This window comes from Paroedura picta, chromosome 4 (assembly GCF_049243985.1).
Source record: "Paroedura picta isolate Pp20150507F chromosome 4, Ppicta_v3.0, whole genome shotgun sequence".
NCBI classification, from domain to species: domain Eukaryota; kingdom Metazoa; phylum Chordata; class Lepidosauria; order Squamata; family Gekkonidae; genus Paroedura; species Paroedura picta.
In genome coordinates, this window is record NC_135372.1 from 103,765,727 (window position 1) to 103,788,079 (window position 22,353).

A 22,353-nucleotide genomic window follows, 5' to 3' on the forward strand; every position below is an offset into this window, starting at 1 on the left:
TCTAATGCCATCTATCAAAGTCAGTAATATACTAGGAGAGGTGAGATAGTTTTGTGGGCTTCATATTTCAAGGGCAGTGACCAGTGGGGACCGGGCAACCCTAGATCAAGGAGACTGTATGAAGTGCATAGCAAGAAACTTCTTATGATTGCAATATTTAATTCTCTATTAATTCTTGCAAAGAAGTTCAAAATCTCCTGCAAAAGTCAATGGAGCAACATGTCCTTGGGGGAGCCACAAGATATTTTACAGGGCAAGTCATAATCTTGCAATGGATCTCTGGCTAGGGCCGAGACTGGCAAGCAGCAGGAGACCAGGTCTGGTGGCGACATTGTGGGGAGGGAGGAATAGAACAGTTGTCCATGGTAGTGTTCCTAGAAACTGGTATTACACCTTTTAAGGAAATCACAGGTAGAGTGAGACATTATATCTGTGTTTTCTGGAAGTGACATCACACCAGTTTTTTTTTTCTTTCCCACCCTGGCCACTGGAGTGCCAGTGGGCAAGGCCTACCCCAGCAGGCATAAAACCCTATTTCTGGCAAAAAAAAAAAAAAATTGATTAACTTGGTGGTGTTTGCTCCCTTTGTTTTGAGTGACAAATGTCCTTTAAAGATGATTTTTTAAAAAAATCTGCAGATCAGTGGCAAAAAAGAAAACAAGATTTCACAGGAGGGACATATGAGGGACTGGCAAGTGAATAGAGATCTATGTAGTTTGGCCGCTTCAGTCTTTATTTATTTACGAACCAAAATGCATTTCTGCTTTGCAGCTGTTGTTCATGATATCTAATGAAGAGAAAGAGGAGGCAGAGAAAGCTAGGTCTTGCCAGACTCTTATCTTCCAAGGCATAACTTCTTTCTGCCCTTTTAAAATGCTGGAGCTTCCACATGTGGTATCTAATAAACACTATGCTGCAGGGCTTATGTCACTGACAGCAATCCTATGTTGAGTTAGCCCCCTCCATAACATACAGTACAATAGCCCAGTAGCATTATATCTTGTATTTCCTTGCCCTACATCCAGATCATTAACTGCCAGTGTCAGGGATGGTAAAATTAATAATATAACACAGGCATGGGTATGCACTATATACTATAGATGTAAGGGAAGAAGATTTAAAACATGGAGCTATGGTTGAAAATGGCAGCCTTATATCACCTACGTATAACTCCCTCAGCTGTGATTTTTTTCTACTGATATATGACTTCATAGGAATGCCAGAATCAAGTGCAATAGATAGACTCAACTACATAAAGGAATTAAGCTGTTTAGCATCAAAGAATTTGCTGGCTAGTCAGTTTTTCCCTTCGTATTTAAGGATAGTTTCTAGTAAAAGAAGAAGAAGAGTTGGTCCTTATATGTTGTTTTTCTCTAACTGAAGGAGTTTCAAAGTAGCTTACAGTCCCCTTTCCTTTTCTCTCCCCACAACAGACACCCTGTGAGGGTTGTGAGGCTAAGAGAGTCCTTATATCACTGCTCCGTCAGAACAGTTTTATCCAGCACCATGGCAAGGCCAAGGTTACACAGCTGGTTGCATGTGGGGGAGTGCAGAATCAAACCCGGCATGCCATATTAGATGTCCACAATCCTAACCACTGCACCAAACTGGCTCTACAGCAAAAGTTAAACCACCCTGTTATATTCCAGAGGGTAGCCAATTGATGGAAGTAGTAACAGTCTATTCTAAATACTTCTTTTCACAACTGGGAAACCGTCTGCCATTAATCACTCACCTTGACATTTTTATATCCCCTTTGTTTTTATGAAAGACAACTGAACCCAAAAATCAGATTTTGTTATTCTAGCAAGAAACTATCCAAACTTCAGCTGTTTACTAATTTACTAATAATTTACTCTCCCCTTAAATCTGTACTCTTAAGATTTTTGTACCATTGTCTGAGGAAGTGTGCATGTATATGAAAGTTCACATCTTGAATAAAACTACCCTGATATCTAATTTAGAAACAAAGCAGGAGCTCCATAACACTATTACTGCCTATACAAGCAGCTGGATCAACTGAGGACTTGTAATGGCCAGTTGTGCGGCACTAACTTTTCACCTTAAAATGGAGAGGGTGTAGTGCAAAAAGTTCCTTGATGCTGTCTCCTACACTTTTTTCACAGCTGCCTCTTCATGTGGTCCAGAGACTAGCAGCGACAACACTTCTCACTTCTGTCAAACTGTCTTTTCTCTCTTTTTTGAAAGCACAAGACACCAGAGAAAGGGCGGAAAACACTGAGTTGTTCTGAAGCCACATCACCGTGGAGCTTTAATGTTACAAAAAAGGAAAAGGAAGGATATCCAGCAGAGCAAGGAGCATAGTCACCACTTTGCAACAGTTCATGCATCTCCCAAACAGGCAAAATCGCTGCTCTAAATCTTCAGCTTGTGAACAGGAGAGCAAAGTTACTGATTAGGGGAGAGCTCAGCCCTAGTGCTGGCTCCTGCTTAACAGGCTCCTAAGCTAGTTTGTTTAAGGGCTGTTTGTCTGCTACAACGGAATAGTTGGGGAGGGGGGAGAGAAACAACAGATGTATACTCTATAGTGTAAATCTGAGAATTCAGTAACCTAGCTCCTGAGTCTGCCACAAAAAAGGCTGTTGGGGATTTCTCTCTAAGCCTTATTTGGGCAGCAGAACATCTGCTTCTGGCTTAATTTCTTTTTTCCTTTTCAGCTCAGAGACGCCTTCCTAGCTCATAACTGGATGCACTACAATCCACTCCGATTCTGGGTTTGGCAGAAGGAAGTCAAATAAAACATGTCACAGACACTTTATGCAGGCAAGGGAAGACGCGAGCAGGACCACAGCTTGCCACACACAGCCTCCGTGGGCTTGTCATTCTTGCTCCATTGGGATGGAAATCAAGTTGTGAAGTTGCCAGACTGGCTCTGATGTGGAGCACCGGATTATGAAGAAAACCTGATGCTTCTGTAGTAAAGCATGAGGGAAATGCTGAAAGCGTATTTGTGGAGAACAGTGAAAAGTCACTTCTAACAGCTTTGGCAGAAGACTTCTTCTACGGCAGAAAGAGAATATAAGGGAAAATAACAGCATGCTTTGCTTTCTGAGATTCTATTGCTTTCATGAGCATGCCAGAATAAACACCAACCAATCAAATAAATGCAATGAGGCCAGATGAAAGAGAGTTTCTAACTCTGAGATACAGACTGCAGAAACAGGGATGGAGGAGGCATAAGAATACAAGAAGAGTCCTGCTGAATTAGTTCATCCAGTCCAGACAATTAGTCATCCTGGAGGACCAACAAAACAGGGCATAGAGGCCAAGCCCTTCCTCTGATGCTGCCTCCTAGCATTTGTATTCAGAGGTTTACTGCCTCTGGATGTGGAGGTCTCCATTAGTCACTATGACTAGTAGCTATTGATAGTCCTTGTCTCCACCAATCAGTTTGATTAGTTTAGGAAACAATTCAGCTATGTTTGAATTCCCCCAAAAGTCTACCCTTCCTCAGTCCTCCCCTGGGAAAAAGAACTTCTGGTTAACATGTGGTTAATTATGGACAAAGAGCAAAATGTAGTGTGACTCACTGCAGAAATACTGCTATTAGAAAGAAAGATCCTCAGTATCAGATGCCTAGTTTTCAATTTGGAATAGGTTAGGCAGCAAATCCATCTGTCTTGCTACAGGAACTACTAACACATAGTACAGTTGTAATAGGCACAGCATGAAAATGCAATCTAAGTGCCAATTTTACCTATATGGGGATTACTCAGAGACTCAAGCAGTTTAATAGTATGAACATAAGTGCATTTCTAGAATTCTTACAGTTATGAATAAACCACAGAATAAATAGGCCTCATTTTCCAAAGGCCTCCACAGTTATTTATGTGACCCTGTCCTTGGTGGGACCCATTTGGAGATCAGAGGGCTTTATCTTTCTCTGATCTTTAACCGCTCCTAGCGGAGCGGATTAAATATTTCGTTAAGGGCACCAAAGGTGGGCCCTGTCCATGATGAGGAAGGATGCCCATAAGCCCCTTCCTCTAGAATGACAATTGGGGGGCCCAATCGGCAGGCGCAAAGTGCCTGCTGATTGGGCCCTCCGATTGTCAGTCCAGCGGCAAGGGACCAATTGGGAGCTGCGCGAAATGCGGCTCCCAATTGGTCCCTTGCCGCCGGACTGACTAATCGGGAGGCGCAAAGTGCCTCCCGATCCGCCCCCCTTCATCCTCGCCCACAGCTGTCCACCCGCCCACCGCCATAACTACCCTTACCTCCACCAGGCCCAGTCGCTGCCTCGCAGCGCCGCCGCAGCCTCATCTCCTCACTGCGCCGCCGCCGCACTATGAGCCTCAACACGGCCCCAAGTCGCTGCCAACGTGACTGCCGCCCCTCGACGAGCCACCCCGTGCCGCGCCGCCCCACGCCCGCATCGCCACCAACGACTCCTGCGACCCGGCTGAGCCGCCCTGCGCCGCGCAGCCCCGCTCCACCCCTGCCCCGCCAACTCCTGGGCCCCGTTCACGCCCCGAACCATGACCTCACCCGATCAGCTGGCCCCGCCGACTCGGAAGCTCCGCTAGCGCCAGATGCATTAAGACTGCAGCAGGCTTATTTGCTAGTTATATTATAAATAGTATACTTCCTTGGTTTCAAGATAGCAAAAAGTATAAAGTCTAGGACTGATACTCCTAGATGCAGATAGGATGGCCAAAGGTGCTTTATAAATCCCAAAGATAAACAATTGTGCATATGCAGTACATGTGTTAGCAGAACAATGACACCAGCAAGTTATAATTTTTAGAAATTTATCAGAACCAACTTCTGTTAGGAGAAAGCAGCACCTCCAAAATCACTACAGTCACAGTTATTATCTTGCTTCCTCTCCATTTTATCTGCATTTCTTTCTATCGTTCCTGTTGTCTGCAAGTCCTCTGGGAAGAGGAATCCATGAACGGACATTTGAACACATGTATGCAGTTGTCTAAGACAAACACTTGTCCATCATCCGTCTGGTATAGATTAACAGATTTAACATTTTACCTCCCTACATGTCTTTTCCCCTGTTTAAAGAAAGATGAAAGAGGCCTATAAATGGAGACATGAATCAAACGGGGTTACTGAAGGGGGGTAGGAGACAAAATCTTTGAAGATCTATGGTAGCTACAGGCAACCCCTGTTCCAAACGTTTGGGTTAGCATTATACACTAAATAGAAAGCTGGAGAAATCCTCAAAAACTGTAGCACTATCCCATCTCAGAAGTTAGATGTTGTTGTTGTTGTTGTTGTTAGTTGCAAAGTTGTGTCCAACCAATCGTGACCCCATGGCCAATAATCCTCCAGGCCTTCCTGTCCTCTACTATTCCCAGGAGTCCATTTAAGCTTGTTAAAAGTTAATGGGATGCTGCATATGCTACAAGAGAAGTACTTGTTGTTGTTGTTAGGTGCGAAGTCGTGTCTGACCCACTGCGACCACATAGACAATGATCCTCCAGGCCTTCCTGTCCTCTACCATTCCCCGGAGTCCATTTAAGTTTGCAGAAGTACTTGTAAAAGGTAAAGGTAAAGGTATCCCCTGTGCAAACACCGGGTCATGTCTGACCCTTGGGATGACGCCCTCTAGCGTTTTCATGGCAGACTCAATACGGGCTGATTTGCCAGTGCCTTCCCCAGTCATTACCGTTTACCCCCCAGCAAGCTGGGTACTCAGTTTACCGACCTCAGAAGGATGGAAGGCTGAGTCAACCTTGAGCTGGCTGCTGGGATTGAACTCCCAGCCTCATGGGCACAGCTTTCAGACAACATTTCTGCTGCCTTACCACTCTGCGCCACAAGAGGCTCATAGAAGTACTTGTATCTATAACCAAAAATATATTGCAATAATAGAGTTGACAAAAACTGTAATTCTGTCTCAAATGCTATGGTGATATTGACATGCCATTTTGAACCCCATTCCCCAAATACAGTTGGGTGTCTAACATGCACAATACTTACCTTCAAACAATTTGCATCCCCTGTTACTAATTTGACATAACATCGGTTTCTGTTCTACCCCAAAATCACTTTATTAGAGTTCTTTATGCCACTCTCAGTCCAAATCAACATCTTCTATAAAAGAACACCACTGTCAAGGTCTGGGCCTACGCTTTCTTCATTATTTTCTTAAATCTGTGTTCTGATGCTAATCAAATAGAGCAGCATTTCTCGACCACTGTAATGCTGCTACCCCAACTGTGGTGGCAGTGCACGTGAAGGTGCAGGCATGCGTGCAGGCACAATGGCGGTTAACGATGTGGAGGTGGCGTGGAGGCAGCCAGTGCCATGGTTCCACCGCTGCCAACCGCTGTCTACTGCCGCTGCCTGCCAGAGCAACCTGTCCTGTTGACCCCACAGAAGGGGCCAGATGGCCCCACTTGGGCTCGGGACCCCAAGGTTGACAACCACTGAAATAGAGCAATGTCTATTTGATGTAACAATACACTGCTGCTCTGTAAAGTCACAGAACAGCCTTCTAAGTCTTAGAATGATCCCTGTGGTGAAAATGTCCATGCATCCACACACTATCCTGTGCAACAGTCTCAGTAAAAGCTTCTTTATCTCTCAGGAAACTTTCCTTGGACCAACCCTGCTCTAAGGTTGCCACCTCCAGGTTGGGAAAAACCTCGAGACTTTGGAGGTAGAACTTCAGTGGGGTATAATGCCATACAGGCCACCTTCTAATTGGCCATTTTCATCAGAGGAAATCTTTGTACATTCAGGGGATCACCAAGTCCCACCTGGAGGCTGGCATCCCTAACCTGCACTAATAAATAATGGAACTAGTTGAGTTCACATAACAAGTCCTGTGTTTCAAGGTATGCTATGCTATGCTGAATATCATTTAAAATGAAGGCTGACATATTACAGTTGACAGGAGAAATTAGCCCCATGTCTTCTGTGAACTGGGCCAAAAGGAACCTAATACCAAGTGGCTTTGTCATAAGGTGTATGTCCCTTCAGAGATTCAGATAAATTAGGTGTATTGAATCCTTGACCTGAATCTCCTCTCAGATTAATCTCCTTGCTCATTCATAACTCCTAAGGGAATTGTTTTCCTGTATACTTGCCCTTCATCTTGCTTCCCCCCTTCTGACAGCTTCTCCCCTGCTAGTCCAAACAGAAGATGAAATAGGATGGGAAAAAGTAGAGGCTCGGGAGGGGGGGGGGGAGTTAAATATGTGTCTGACACCTAAGGCCTTGTGTAACCTCATGGCATCGGTGAGAGTGATGGTTCTGTGTTAATTCCCCCCCCCCCTCCTCCTAGGAAAGAAAGGCATTTTGGATCCCATCTGGTAGGCTCTGGGATTTCCCCTTCCTCTTGCCTTCATTTATCAAGCAACCCTCTTTCGGACTGATCAGGTGGGACTTCACAAAGTCCCAGTTGTGCTATGTGGGGCTTGTGAAGGGAAGAAAAACGCTACTCTCCACCAGAGGCCTTGAGCAGCCAATTCATTTCCCTTTACTTTCTCTAGTAACATGAAGTTAACTGTATCGTATGATTTCATGGTTGGCCGCGCAAGGCCTTAAATTGGATATAAGAGAATGATTTCCTCCAGCACTTCTGTTTCGCACATTATTTCCTACTGTCCTTTCCCTTTGTCCTATTTGGCACAGCTTAGGCCTTGCTGGATGTAACTACCCAATAAACTTTATAAGACTTTGTTTCTTCCATTCTGACTTCTGCCATCAAAAGAGGAATGGATATAGGGGAAGGGAAAGAATGGTTAGATTGAAAAGGAAGCCATTATTCCCGTCCCTTAACAACAGGAGTGCCAGATGCCCTGGTGGAGGTGGAGCCTGCCACCTCGATGCCACCAATTGGTTGGTTGACAGGGGGAGGACTTACTCTTCAAAAGAGGGAGAACCAACTGATATGTAAAGACTATGTCTATGCCGCTGCCTACTTTAATCACATCCAGGATTTGGGGGTGACACTGTTATTTGAGCAAAAACTATGGTAGAAGCCAAATTTACCACAGAGTTTTTGCCGAAATACCAGAGCATCACCCCTGACATCACTTCTGAGTTACATGGGCAGTGGTGTAGATGCTTCACTGTATGTCAGATGTGCTTCCCTGCTGCTCCTGGTAAGCCCCCCCTCCCCCACTGGTTGCCAGGAGAGTTCTGGCAATTCTACTTAGCAATTAAAATTCAATGGTGAAACTAGTGGTGAGTTTAATCTTTAATCTCTGATTCCCCTCATGCCAAGCAACAAGCACAAATTAGAACTTCCAGGGGGAAAAGGAGATGTTGAATCATGCAGTTTATGCAACATTCCATCCTGTGGAGTTCACCACCAGTAAGGGCATCACTTTCTCTTGTCTATCGTTTGTACTATAAGGACTACTAAAACATAAGAAGAGCTCTGTTGGATAAGATCAATGGCCCATCTAGTCCAGCATTCTATCCCGCACTGTGGTCAACCAGTTGTCCTGGAGGATCAGCAAACTGGCTACTGAGGTCAGAGTCTTCCCTTGATGTTTCTTCCTAGCATTTGTATTCACAAGATTGCTGTCCTTAAATGCGGACACTTTAGTCACCATGGCTAGCAGTAAGTGATGGACCTAACTTCCATGAATCTGTCTAGTCTCCTTTTAACAACTTGGAACAGTAGTCCAGAGTCTTATAGAGATCAGGTACCTTGAAATCATGGTACTGTTTGAGGACCCTCTACAAACCATGACCTAACTGGCTGGTCTGGTTTCTATCCCTTTACAAAACCAGCCTAGGGAAAAAATAGCAAGTACTCAATAAATAATGCAAGCTGGGAATTAAAACCTGACATCCAGAAAATTTAGACTAATGTGGCCAACATCCCTGTAGGTTGGGGTCAGACTGCTGATGCTGAGTAATGTGTTTAAACTGTCAAGATGTCAAAACCTCCAGCACACATTCTTACTTATTACTGTCACTAAAGGTCACCCCATATGGAGTTGCTCCTCGAAAATAGAAAGATCTCCAAGCATTCCTGGTACAGGGCATGTGAAAAGCTTCAGCAAGCATCCTATGTACAATTAGACACCACAGAGGGCAAGAAAAAGTAACTAGCAGGTAAGAAGGAAAATCCCATGAGGTCAGCTATGCTCTTGGGTTATTTTAGTAGACAGGGAGTTCCCTGGTCTTGAGTGCCAGATCTTAGAGCACTGGTGCAGCCAGATAGTTTTCTGCTGCTTTGTAGCCTGCTAAAGCTGCTCCTTCACTGTTAAAGAGGTTCTGTTAGCCTCTTCTGCCACTAGCGCTTTGTCCAAGCCCACTCTAAACTTTTACAGGGTGAATATTCCATCTTCCTGATTTGGATTTGGTTCATCTTAAACCAAAAAGCAGCAAACAAGTTTGTTTTCTGAGCAGCCACTAATCACAAAAAAACAGTGACAGAGGACCCTAGAACATCAAACAGTCCAATTTTGACACTGCGCTTTTCAGACTGGTATTCCATAGAATCATTTAGCAATAGACTAAACCTGGTAGGTGAGTTCATTGACTTCAGCAGTACTAGATGACAATCACATTTCTATACCCCAAAGAAACTACACACCTGGTCTATTTCATTCTTGCATCAAGGCCTTCCCATATAGATTAGAAACCTCTATCAAAGCAGCTTCCCTCTTTTCTTTCTGCTTTTACCTGCGCAAGAGCAACTTTGGGTGATTCTTGTTCTCTAGGTTCTTCTCAATCAGGTCAGACAGCAGCTGCTTCAAGACATCAGTGGCATATTCCAGCTTTCCCTGAAGCCCTGTCATGATGAGCGAAGCCACATTGCCACGGTCCCGCATGGAGAAACTGCGCTGCATCTCTAAGGTCCGAATGAAGGTCAGTAGGAAGACCTTGTTGTTGATTAGCTGGGCAAAGAGCTTTAGGGCCTTTTCAACATTTTGCTGCCCATTCCCTTGGACCTGCAAGAAGAAACAAATGTTCTTAAGTATCAACTTAAAGAGCTGATGTTCCCTATACCCATTTTGAATTTGGATTCACAAAGGCTCAACTAGGGAGTATATTTCATGATGTGACTGTTGAGTTTAAAAGTCCAACAAGTGGTACAATAACTGTGCTTCTATTGCAGAGGTGATATTCTTTCTGGCACATTAATTACTAATTTAGGCTGTTGCTTTCTTGTGCAGTAACAGTAAAAGGAATTCAGGTTTTTCTGCTAGTCCTGGTTGATAGTAATTCTTTAGAAGTCAAAATGATAAAGCACTGTTTGTAATTCTGCACCAAAACTTTCAATGACTTTATTCACCTTGCCCACATTACAAAACTAAGCAGCTGTGTAATTGGCAGCACATTCATCATCAGTGTAACTTTTTTGGGCAGGGTAAGTAGCAAGCATCAATATTTGCTTGGCTAGTGCACCCAATTTGTTTGTAATATAAGCGGGGAATGCAATAGGCGATTCCTTAAAGGGACACTTTAACAGGTTAATCTCTATAGGAGACTCATGTAAACTGATGACTTTATTGTGCAAGACCAAAGGTTTAGAGTAGAAGAAAGTGTCATCTGACCTACATATATTTTAAAATAGCTATGATTGTTATGCTTGCAGTCTTGTAAAGTAGCAAACTCGGGCTCCTTTTCTGGAAAGGGATCCAACTGATCATGGAGTCCTACCACCCACATTTAGCAAGGACCGCCTTATGTAAAATGCCCCAGATCTTGTACCTTTGAAGTACAAACACAGAATAATTGATATACAGTCATTTCTATGCATTCAGAATTGGAACTAAAAAAAAAAGACAGTACAATTATTTTTTTGAACGAGAGGACACACTTGCATAGACAAAGTTTAAGAAATTATCTATTTTACTCTATCTCCAGAGGTAAGATATATGGGAGCATGGGTCTGTTTGTCTCGAGAGGCTTGCATGATGCGGTTACTCATACTCCTTCAGAGATTTGTGAAGTTCATTTCAGTGGTAGGTAAGGGCGTTTGGGAGTATATACATTTTTCTCTCTAATATGTTGGTTTAGTCTTGTAATTGGTTTCTGTTTTATGTCCCTGGTAAACTCACTTGACACATATAACCAGAGTTAGTATCTAACTGGAATTGTTTCATCAAGCTCTTTGTGGGAAGGGAAGGAGGAGGAGTTCAGTTGCCAGAACAAGTGATGTGTGAAGGCCTCCCCTCATGTAAAAAATCTCTAAGACTGATACATCACATCCGTAGCTCACTGACTCTTCTGATATGATGGCACCTAGGAATATCACCTTGATGGTGAGCAGGCATACGAAGCATGTGGCCATAGGTTCAAATGGCTTTGCCATTAACATGGACTGCACCAGGGACAGACTCCACTGAGGTATTGGAAGATGGACTGGGAAAAATTGATTTAATATCCTCTTAGGGACAGCTTGGATTCCCTTTGTGCAAAGAGAGACTTTGCCTTTACATGTGTATGGAAGCATGCTATAGCAGCTAAGTGGACGTTTAGAGTAGAGGCCAGTCTTCGTTGTGACAGGACATGTACAATGACAGGACAATAGGTACAATGATCCAGGCCCTGTTGGAGCTAGCATAGTATCGCAAGGGCTGTAAAATGGACCTCTTCTGCTAAGATTTTGGTTGGGGCCTGTGAGCTGATAACATCTACTGGATTCTCCAGAAGTTCCCACCAGAAATGTCCAATGGGTACATCAAGAGTGAGCTAATTAGGGTCTGGTCAACCTGTTAATTTATGGTCTTGAGTGCTTTAAATGGTTTTCAATGTTTCAAATGATTAATAATGCCAATCCAATGTTACTGAGTTTAACTTTTGATAAGGATTATATTTTGGTGTAGTGGTTAGGAGTGCGGACTTTGAATCTGGTGAGGCGGGCCTGTTTCCCAACTCCTCCACATGCAGCCAGCTGGGTGACCTTGGGCTTTATCAGTGCCACAGCACTGATAAAGCTGTTCTGACTGAGCAGTAATATCAGGGCTCTCTCAGCCTCACCCACCTCACAGGGTGTCTGTTGTGGGGAGAGGAAAGGAAAGGTTATTGTAAGCCACTTTGAGCATCCTTTGGGTAGAGAAAAGCAGCATATAAGGACCAACTCTTATTCTTCTTCTTTTATATTGTATTTTGAACCATATTGTAAACCACTCTGAGCTGTATGGGAGAGCAGCATATAAATGAATGACTGACTGACTGACTGACTGACTGACTGAATGAATGAATGAATGAATGAGTACAGTGTGGGGGGGATTTCATGATGGGGGATAGGAGGTTCTGAATCTTGCACATCACCCTCTGATATGGAATGAGAGAAAAAGGGCAAGTGACCTGATAGAGAGGGAGTTCTTGGTTGCCTCCTTAACCAATTGCAAAAATGAGTTAGTTGGAACCTTCCTTGGACTGGGAATGCGACTATTCTGACTTCTTGTCCAGTTTGTGTTTGTGATGCACCTTTTATGAGGTCATTCTGAGGAGCTACATTTAGGAGATATGGGAATGGAGCCCATAGTTGTTCCTGATTTTTGTGTAGGACACAAGGTGGTCAGGCTTGGTCTCAGAGCATAGAAGCTAAGCATTCTCAAATCCATTTACCAACAACAGAAGACAGTGTATCAACTTAATTTTTCTCATGAGCAGCACCGGACAAGACTTTTCCCCACAGTCCTGCTTCTAGCAAGAAGCTCTATCATGCATAGCTTTCAGAGTGAGCTGATGACATATAAAGCAGTGCAAGATGTCTTGCTCTTTGCCAAGGTGCATAAAGCATTCACCATGGTTATTGGTATGGGGAATTTTCAACCCACAGGTCCCACATTTTTAACAGCATTTTTTGTGCCATATTCTGGATACCTGGCTCTCAGGAGTCAAGACTTAAGGTAGTTGCCAGTAGGATTTGGTAGGTATCAGTAAGATTTGAGGTTGTTGGCACTAAGAAAGCTGTTGAACAGAGCTTCAAAACAGGAACCTCTCTCTATGGCAACAGGGAGAGTACTGAGAGAAATGTGCTGTAGCCCCTATATACCATAGTGGAAAAGGTGTAAAACAGCATGGGGGAGGGGGATGAAGTACCAGTAGGCATTTTTGAGCTTCAAAAAATTCTAATGGGGGAATGCACAGGTAACACAAGGATAAACAGTTAAGTTGTCCATCCCATACAGGATACTGATTCTCTATGTCAACATGTCAAGTCATTGCAAGCTGTTCAAAAACAAACAAACAAAAACCCCAAAACCAAGAACACATAAGTTACTTGTGCAGCTGAAGCCTGAAAAGGGCAAGGGGTCAAGGAACAGAAATCACCAATAGCAAAAGTAAGCATCAAGCTGTTGCATGGGCTATTGTGGCTTGTTGATTAATGTACAGAAGTGCCACTGATAATATATTCCACCATAGACAAATATTAGCCACCACATTTTGGCTTGCCAATTAATGCACAGAAATGCCACATATTTTATCTTCCACCACAGCCAAATACTAAACACTACATTTTTATGGTGAATAATAGGTTGGCTCTGCTGGTCATGGATCTTTTCCACATTCCCCTTTCCCTAATGGTTATTTCCAGTCCTGTCAAAGTTTATCTCAAGGGGTGCAGGACCTGCGTGGATTAATTGCCACATGATTCAGGAAATTACGGTGTGGAGGTAGATGGAACAAAATCTGCCTTTTCCACCAGTATAGCTTTCTTGATGCAAGCAGGTGATTCCCCCCACAACTCCATGGCAGGACCAACTCAGTGGGAAACTATATATGCCTTCACTTTGCTTAAGATGTAAGTAGGAGCTGTATTTCTTAAAAGAATGGAGACTCTGGCAAAGTAGTTGGTAAACTTGGCTTCCAATGCAGCTCAAGAGATGTGACCAAGGTCTCTCATACAACAGCATAGCCATATATAGGGCAAGATGCAGAAAACTTGGCAAGCATCTTTATATTCTTTTCAGAAGCACAGTGCAGTTTCCTAGAGTACCTCCTTTCTCTTTGGTTTCCTTTTCACAAGAAGAGAATTAAAGGAGCCTTGAAATGTTAACAAATTCTACTGTGCTGCTGGACTTGCTAACCTTGTCAAAGGGTTTAACAACTGGGGTCAGGAGGAGGTGGCAAGGCAGCAGCCAGGTAAGAAATCAAGGGGAAGCAAACTGTGTGTAAAATAGATAAAAAAGGCCTTTGTTATAATGAGCCTCGGTGTTCATTGTGCTTAGCCTAGCACTTCTAATAAGATTCAGTGTGGGAGGCAGAAAGGTGCTTTCACAGCTGTGTGGGTTTCAATCTAGCTTCCCAGAAGGGACCCAGGGAACAAGATCATCAGCTACCTGATGAAACTGAAACCAAGAAAACGCACTACATTGTTACCTCTAGCTCCCGCAGGACAGGGTGGTCCTCAATGCCAGGGAAAAGGACCCTCATAGCATAGGTGCGATAGTCGAGGTATGGTATCCCTGAGCGGTCCAGGTCACTGGTTAACTCATTGATGTCTGTCTGCAGCTCTGCAAAAGCTATTACAGGAATGGGAGAGAGGAAGAAAGACAATCACAGACAAGCGCTGGGAATAGAGGCAGTGGCACAAGCAATCAAGGACTGCAAATGAGCCAACTCAGGGAAGCTCTTTTGCTCTAGACCTCTCTGTGTCACTCAGACATGCCCTCAAGCTGGGAGCCACTTCCGTGGCATCAGAGAGAGAGAGAGAGAGAGAGAGAGAGGGAACAGATGCTGAGAACAAAACACACTTGCTAATTTGTATGCTATTCACACCTTGTATGTAAGCACTGAAAATGCCTTGAAAGGCACTAGATAAAAATAAAGATCCTATTTTTAAATCACTGTGCTGTGTGTGGCTTTCTCTTTTTCATTCTACTCAGTCACCTCCCCCCACTCCCACCTCTAGTGTACTTTTGCTGTGGCTAGTCCAGGAATCTATTCTCATGTGTAAAAGCATAAGTGGCATTTATCCAGGGTCCAGGAAGAAAATCAGCCTTTCAGGTAGGGGTACAAAATTGCAACAAGATTTACAGTTGTTGACAGCTGGCAAGCAAAACCTTGTTATCTCACAGGGTTCATGCACCAGCACAGGAGAAGCATAAATGCTTGCAAGGCTCCCTCCCCCCCTGCAATGTGTCCAGTGACTGTATGATGTACAATTATCTGATCCTCCCTTTTTATAAAGGGTAAAGACTGCTCAAATATTGTGTTCATACAGATGTATCACATATTATTATTACAGTGATGGCATGGGAGAACAATGTGAGCATTCATGCTCTCCTAACGTGCACCAGGGGCCTATTCTACTGAATTTTCTTACGCTTGTCCTTATGCTGGACTGAGTAACTAATACACAATGGTTTTGATCCAGTTCAGTTTAAAGTCACAAGGACACATGCTGACTGATAGATTATTAATTTCCTTTTCTATAAGTCATGTTTTCTATTCTACTACTGTTTAAATAGACCCATATCAAAAAAGCATCATTCCTTCACTCTCATTAATGCCCAAACTGAAATTTGCTATGGAGAGCAATACATAGTAAGGCGCTCCTGATAAGGGATGTTGCAAATCTGCCTGCAAACCTGTTTGGCAGGCAAGCATACATTGTATAATATCAGGATCAGATTGTGAGCTAATCTGGGATATGTTCAGATTGCATAGAACAATCTGAATGGAGGCCAAACACATTTACAGAAGCCACCCCACAGTTGAGCACAGTGATCACCTGAGACTTGGGTTCTGATGCTATCCCCTCAGCAAAATAGCTACACAATGAAGTTGCAAAATGGAGAGAAGAGCTTCTTTCTCTTCCCTTCCCTCCATGTTGGGCTGGGACAGTGCTCCCAAGACTAAGGACCTAACTACAAATCACATTTAACACTACTTTAAAGGTAAAGGTAAAGGTAAAGGTATCCCCTGTGCAAGCACCGAGTCATGTCTGACCCTTGGGGTGACGCCCTCTAGCGTTTTCATGGCAGACTCAATACGGGGTGGTTTGCCAGTGCCTTCCCCAGTCATGACCGTTTACCCCCCAGCAAGCAAGCTGGGTACTCATTTTACCGACCTCGGAAGGATGGAAGGCTGAGTCAACCTTGAGCCGGCTGCTGGGATTGAACTCCCAGCCTTATGGGCAAAGCTTTCAGACGGCTGCCTTACCACTCTGCGCCACAAGAGGCTCTTAACACTACTTTAGGTTGGCTCAAAAGACCTCTTTTGGAATTTTTATGCTTCCAAATGAACAAGTGTAAAATTTGGATAGGAAGTGTGGTGCGTGGGAATAAGATTATACCTTCCCCCTATTCACTTTTCCTGATCTAAATGGCCCCAGACTGTTGCCATTTAGTCTGCTATGATGTCCACGTGTACTAATAGGCTACATGCTACATTTCCTTGAGCTAATCTGAGCATTCCCAGAGAAAACGTAAGATAAGAACATTTATACATAAAGACATATAGGCACAAAGGCTTAAAAAGGCATTTATACTTTAAAATTCCATAACTATGCCAAACACTACAGTTTTATATACCTAGTGATAAATGAAGCACTTCGTGATGCTAAAACAGTAAAATAAATTTAGGTTAATAAAAAAGTATTGAATTATTTCATTTTTTCACCTAGATTTCTGTACCACCTCATGCCTTCAGAAATTTTATGTCCCTTCCTATACAGATTCTATACCATCTTAGCAAAATAAACATCTGATCACATTGAGTAATCAATACAAATTTTAAAATAGTAGCCAAATTCTCAACAATATGGTTGTGCCTCAGCATCAGAGAATCTGTTTTGCACGTACAAGGTCCTAAGTTCAGTCCTCCGCATCAGGTAGCCGGTGATGTGAAAGAATTCTGACTTGAACCCTGGAGTGCCGCTGATAGTCTGAGCAAATAATACAGACCTTTATATGTTCACCTGCATGTTCAATGCTGTGTACATTCAAGAACTCCAAGGCACCCTGAAGCACTCAAAAATGCATTCAAGCATCTGCTTGTAAATCTTTTATACGCTTTAATCATTGTTATATTTACAGTGGATGAAAATAGATGACCATTTAACAAGTGGCTGCAGTAGGCATTCAACCATGTGGCATGCTTTCCTCTAGCATCTTTCAGAGTGGGGGAATGAACTTGTGTTTGCCTCCAGATGTCTAGTAAATTTCTAATCACATAGACAGTCATGGCATATGATGCATTCCTCATGTGACGGTGTGTGCCTAACATGACAAGTTTATCACCTGAGATGCATTCTCTATTCATCCAATGAGCGCATCATAACAGTGCTGGAAATAAAATCTCTGTATCTCCCTTTCACCATCTGCTTATAGGTTAAGCAGCAGCAATTTACTGTTGTTGTTGTTGTTGTTTTGTTGTTGTTGTTGTTGGGTGCGAAGTCATGTCCGACCCATCACAACCCCATGGACAATGATCCTCCAGTCCTTCCTGTCCTCTACCATTTCCCAGAGTCCATTTAAGTTTGCACCTACTGCTTCAGTGACTCCATCCAGCCACCTCATTCTCTGTCATCCCCTTCTTCTTTTGCCCTCGATCGCTCCCAGCATTAGGCTCTTCTCCAGGGAGTCCTTCCTTCTCATGAGGTGGCCAGAGTATTTGAGTTTCATCTTCAGGATCTGGCCTTCTAAGGAGCAGTCAGGGCTGATCTCCTCTAGGACTGACTGGTTTGTTCGCCTTGCAGTCCAAGGGAATTACTGTACAAAAGTATAAAAGCTCTGGTGCTGTTGTAGATTCACAACTTGCCTTTTTGCTATGCAGTCTGTGCCAATAGTCAGTATTCTCAGGTTCAAAAGTATTTGAATTCAGCTACTTACTGTGTGTACAATTATAATTATAATTATTATTATTATTATTGGATTTATTACCCGCCACTCCCTTGCGGCTTGTGGCGGGTTACAACAGTATAAAACCCCATAAAATACATTAAAATCCCATTGACACATCTACAATTAAAAGCTGCCTGGCAAGAGCGGCTAATCGACTACCCATTCCCCCACTAGCGGGTGGAGAGGGGATACTGATGGTACCCGTCTCTTTAATACCAATCCTCAGGTCCCGGGGGGGCATAGATGTTAAGACTGGTCTCAACCGTAAACCTGGTAGAAGAGCTCCGTCTTGCAAGCCCTGCGGAACGATGAAAGATCCTGCAGGGCCTGCAGCTCTCCCGGGAGCTCATTCCACCAGACGGGGGCCAGGACCGAAAAGGCCCTGGCCCTGGTTGAGGCCAGGCGTGCTTCCCTAATTAAACCATGAGTGTGTATTAGGGGTTTGGGGTGAGGAAGGACCTTGGCAGGCTACAGTGCCATATAATCTGCCCTCCAAAGCAGCCATTTTCTCCAGGGAAACTGATCTCTGTAGTCTGGAGGTCAATTGTAATTCTAGGAGATCTCCAGGCCCACCTGGCAACCCTAATATGTGTGGAACCTCCACCCCATGCACATGCCCCAGTGCCCAGCATAGACTTTTTCTGGTAATTACTATACTTGATCGCTTCTCCCTTTTGTTGCCAGCATAAAACAGGTAGAGTCTAGCCCATTACACTTCTCCCTGGTTTTGAGGTAACTTTTGCTTTGTTATAGCAGGGCCTGACCTTCCTAATATCCACACAAAGAACCTACAGGGGGGAAAAGGCCAACAGACAGCCAGGCCTAACGACCTGGCACCAACAAACTCTGTTCATGTTGCTTAAATAGGATCAAGCACTAATCCTGTTCTCCACACATTAGTCAAGCAAAACGATGCTTCTGAATCCAATACAGTTGTTAATGTCTTCCCTCCCATGGGGCCTGTATACGAGGCAGTTCTCGGTCTCTCTGACCACAAAAAAAGGGCATTTTATGAGCGTATGTGTTTGAGAGAGATTGACCAAATGTTTATTTGACAGCTGTACGTAGGCTCAGGCCCAGTTAATTCATACCAGATCAAAGTCAACTCAGGGTAAGCAGGAAACAGTTACCATGGAAACGAGACTTGGTGCAGCTCAGCCCTGGAGATGCATCCAATCAACACAGGAAAGTTATAGAGACAAACAAGATGTGTTTCTGTCTATCTAAGATAGAACCACCCATGCATCTGCAGGATATTTCCATCCAGATTCTAGTCCTTTATTCAGAAGTAAGTCCAATTGGGTTAAGTGGGACTGGCTCCCAGGTAAGTTTGCAAAGAATTATTGCTTTAATGCATGATTAGGGCAATGTTACTTTTGTCAAAACTTTGTTAGAACTAGGTGAATCTTTGGCTTTGGAGTAAAGACTGCACAGAGTACCTGTGCATGCAAGAGTTTTGTTAATAACCAAGCTTGCCTTTGTACCTGTCGGAGTCAAATAATGGTTTATGGTATTATAATGACTGCAAAAGAGCACACGTCTGTGCCCTTTTCCAGGAAAGCCTAGTTCAGAAAGGCTCAGTTTCAGTAGAGTGGGGTTTCCATGATCTTGCCAATGGTATTGGCAGAAGCATGTGGGAGATAGGTCATTACCTTATCTAAGTGATTTTTGACATTGTTGCCTGGATGCATTTAAATTCCTTCAAATGAGGCTTTTATGTCAAGGTATGTCAGTAAGCTCATATCACTTTTCTCAAGATTTATGTAGAATATAAGTAAGATGAGGGAAGTGAATGTATTACTTGAAGCCAATTATGTTGAGTCAAGAAATGTATAGTATTAACTGTTGCAGAGAAGAAAAAAGAGAAGCTGTGTGCTAATCTTTTTATATTGCGAAATTAGTGCATCTGCTTAGTGTCAAAGATACATTACAGCTAATATGAAAAACAAGAATTGAACTTCTGCTTATCTCTCCTTGAAGAGTTGCATCCTTGATTCTTCAGTTCCATCCAGTTTTCTGACCACCTAAGAGAGTGGTGAGTGGCAGCTGGTACTGACAGCCACAACTTTGGGAAATCGAACAAAATGAAGGGGATATCCACAACAGAAAATCAGATAAGATGGTAAAAATTCTGGATAAGTGCAAGGTAGGAAGAACTTGATTATCATTACAGAGTCTTCAATAAGGACTAATTTTATGGCAGATGACAGACTGGTCTTGTTATGAAGACTATGAAGAAGACAACTGTAGGAATTTGTCAATGAATTGAAATTTTAGAAATGTTGCGAATAGTACTTGACAAGTGGGGACTTATGAGATTTGTGTTTGTGTATGTGTGGGGGAGGCTAGGTATTTCATCCTCCCTTTATCATCGATCCCATAATAATTCTTAGGCTCTTCTGTAGCCATGAGGTCCAGAGAGGCTCCTGGGTCATTTCACCACCACTAGTCTCAGTGTAGTCTCTGGGCTGCCTTGCCGCTGCCATCACTGGTGTTCTTGGCTCCTGGGTTCTACCACATTGGAAGTAGGAAGAAAAGAGTGTTCTCTGCACTTCTGCTCTTTTACCTTTGGGGGAATTTAATCCCCCTGTATATTTTTCAGATTTTTCTGCAAGCTTGTAAGGAGGTGTCACCCAAATCTGCAGAAAAATGTGTTTAGTACAAGTGTGGCTTCGCGCGACTGCCGGGGGTTCCCTCGGGCCGCGTCAGGCCGGAAGCAACTGCGAGCCGCGCTGCGCGCGGCTGGCAATTGCTCAGGCTGGGAAACGGAGGGACCAATCAGCAGGCGCTTTGCGCCTGCCGATTGGTCCCTCCGATTGTCTGTCGTGAGGAAGGGTCCAACCCGGACGCTTCCTCATCACGGACAAAGCCCACCTCAAGGGGGCTTAACGAATTATTTAGTCCGTGGCGCCCGTGGCGCCACGGGCTGTTTAAAGATAGATGTAGTATATATAAATGTAATAAATGCTCAACAGGCCAGGAATTTTGGCATTGTCCCACTTCTAAAACCAATTTCTAGAATATAATTTTCTGAATTTATGAATTCAGAAAATGTAGGCTGAGGTCTGCACCAAGGGTTGCCAACCTCTAAGCAGAGCCTCAAGATCTCTTGATATTAAAATTGATCTCCAGGCAATAGAGATCAGTTCCCCTGGAGAATATGGCTCTTTTGGAGATTGGATTCTACGATATTATAGTCTACAATATAATGTCCCTCCCTCCCCAAACCCCAACCTCTTCAGCCTCTACCCCCAAAATCTCCAGGTACTTTCCCACCCAGAACTGGCAACCCTGCCTGCAACCCACTTGTGCCAGTATAAATAATGACTGTAATTGATAGAAAACCTTCTAAAATGTTCCAGCTGCATGCATCAGCCCTTTCTTAAATATTTTTTTTCTTTTCAAACAGATTCCACACTTTGTTTGACATTTACAGAGTGGAAGCATACAATTGGGGTGGTACCACTGACCTTCCTTGCATTCAAGGGCCACTCGAGACTCCAGGTTGTCCATCTGCATTTGTAGCCTCTTGAGGGTGAGGTCATTTTCACGGGACTTGCGTTTGTAAGCAATAAGCACAATGATGACAATAATGAGGAGAAGGCTGCCTCCTGCTGCAATGCTGACAATTGCTGGCAAAGTCAACAGGCTGTCTGAGATCACATTTACTGAGCCAGGGGAGAAGATGATGCCACCTACATGCACCTAGTCAAACAAAAAAAATGAGATTAAGTCTTCAGGTTTCACAATGGCAGCCAGGTAGACCTGACTTCCCCTCCTGATGAGACCCCCTTCCCCAATCCTATCCCCAATCTCATCTAAATTGATTTGAAGGGCACCCTCTTAAAAGCCCAAGTGCAATGGGGATCCCCAGAATAAATCTCAAAAAGCACACCTGGTCTGCCATGACCAAGGCAGATTCTATCACAGAGGCAGGATGTCACCAGTATGCAGAAATCACTTACATTTCCACAGGTTCGAGGCATGCATAGCACAAGCATAAATATGCCCTGCTTCCAAGGACACGTCATGTAACTTGGAGGGTGAGGAAAAATTATTGGAAAAAAGAATTTAAAAGCCTGAACAATGTACTCTCAGAAAGAAAGGGAAGTAATGAGATCCTGGGATTACAAGTATATGGATCATGAGCATCCCTTGTATTGGTTCAGTCTACATCTCTGCTCACCTGAATGTCAGCTCCTCTATGAATGACAAACTGCAATTTCCACTGCAGTTGTTATCTTAGTGGGATTTTTTTTTAACAGAGGGGAAATGAAGAAGAAAAAGAAGCTGGATTTAATGACTGGTACCCTGTGCATGTCACCTATAATTTGAAAATCATTCCCAAAATGCCACAGAAAGCTTCAGAAGACACAATATTCAGTTTGTCTTCCAAGTCACAGACAAGGCCATTCAAACATTGTCCTCAGAAAGAAAGGGTACAGCATAACTTAAAACACAAGGCTTAAAGTTTTGATAAATACGTCATCCTGGAACTATCTCTGCCTTTGTTCAGACTATCTGATGGTTCCACTTGACTTTTATTTCCCTGGCTTTTAGCTTCCTTTTGTAAACCATGGGCATTATAGCCAGAATGACAATT

The 22,353-nt window shown here is 43.5% G+C and overlaps 1 protein-coding gene and 1 long non-coding RNA gene across 5 annotated transcripts in view; one reads left to right on the plus strand and one right to left on the minus strand.

Annotated features, from left to right (window-relative positions):
• PLXNA2 (plexin A2) overlaps positions 1–22,353 on the minus strand; it is a 479,995-nt gene that overhangs the window by 60,283 nt on the left and 397,359 nt on the right. For all 4 annotated transcript variants that reach the window (XM_077334859.1, XM_077334857.1, XM_077334858.1 and 1 more), the window contains 3 exons: positions 21,221–21,455; positions 14,284–14,426; positions 9,628–9,896 (listed from right to left, as the gene is read on the minus strand). In XM_077334859.1, the coding sequence (XP_077190974.1) occupies positions 9,628–9,896; positions 14,284–14,426; positions 21,221–21,455 (647 nt within the window). The remainder of the gene's footprint in view (positions 1–9,627; positions 9,897–14,283; positions 14,427–21,220; positions 21,456–22,353) is intronic.
• LOC143836071 (uncharacterized) lies at positions 18,935–21,279 on the plus strand. Its single transcript, XR_013230499.1, has 3 exons — positions 18,935–19,074; positions 19,731–19,896; positions 21,160–21,279. It is a non-coding gene; the product is annotated as an uncharacterized LOC143836071 (long non-coding RNA).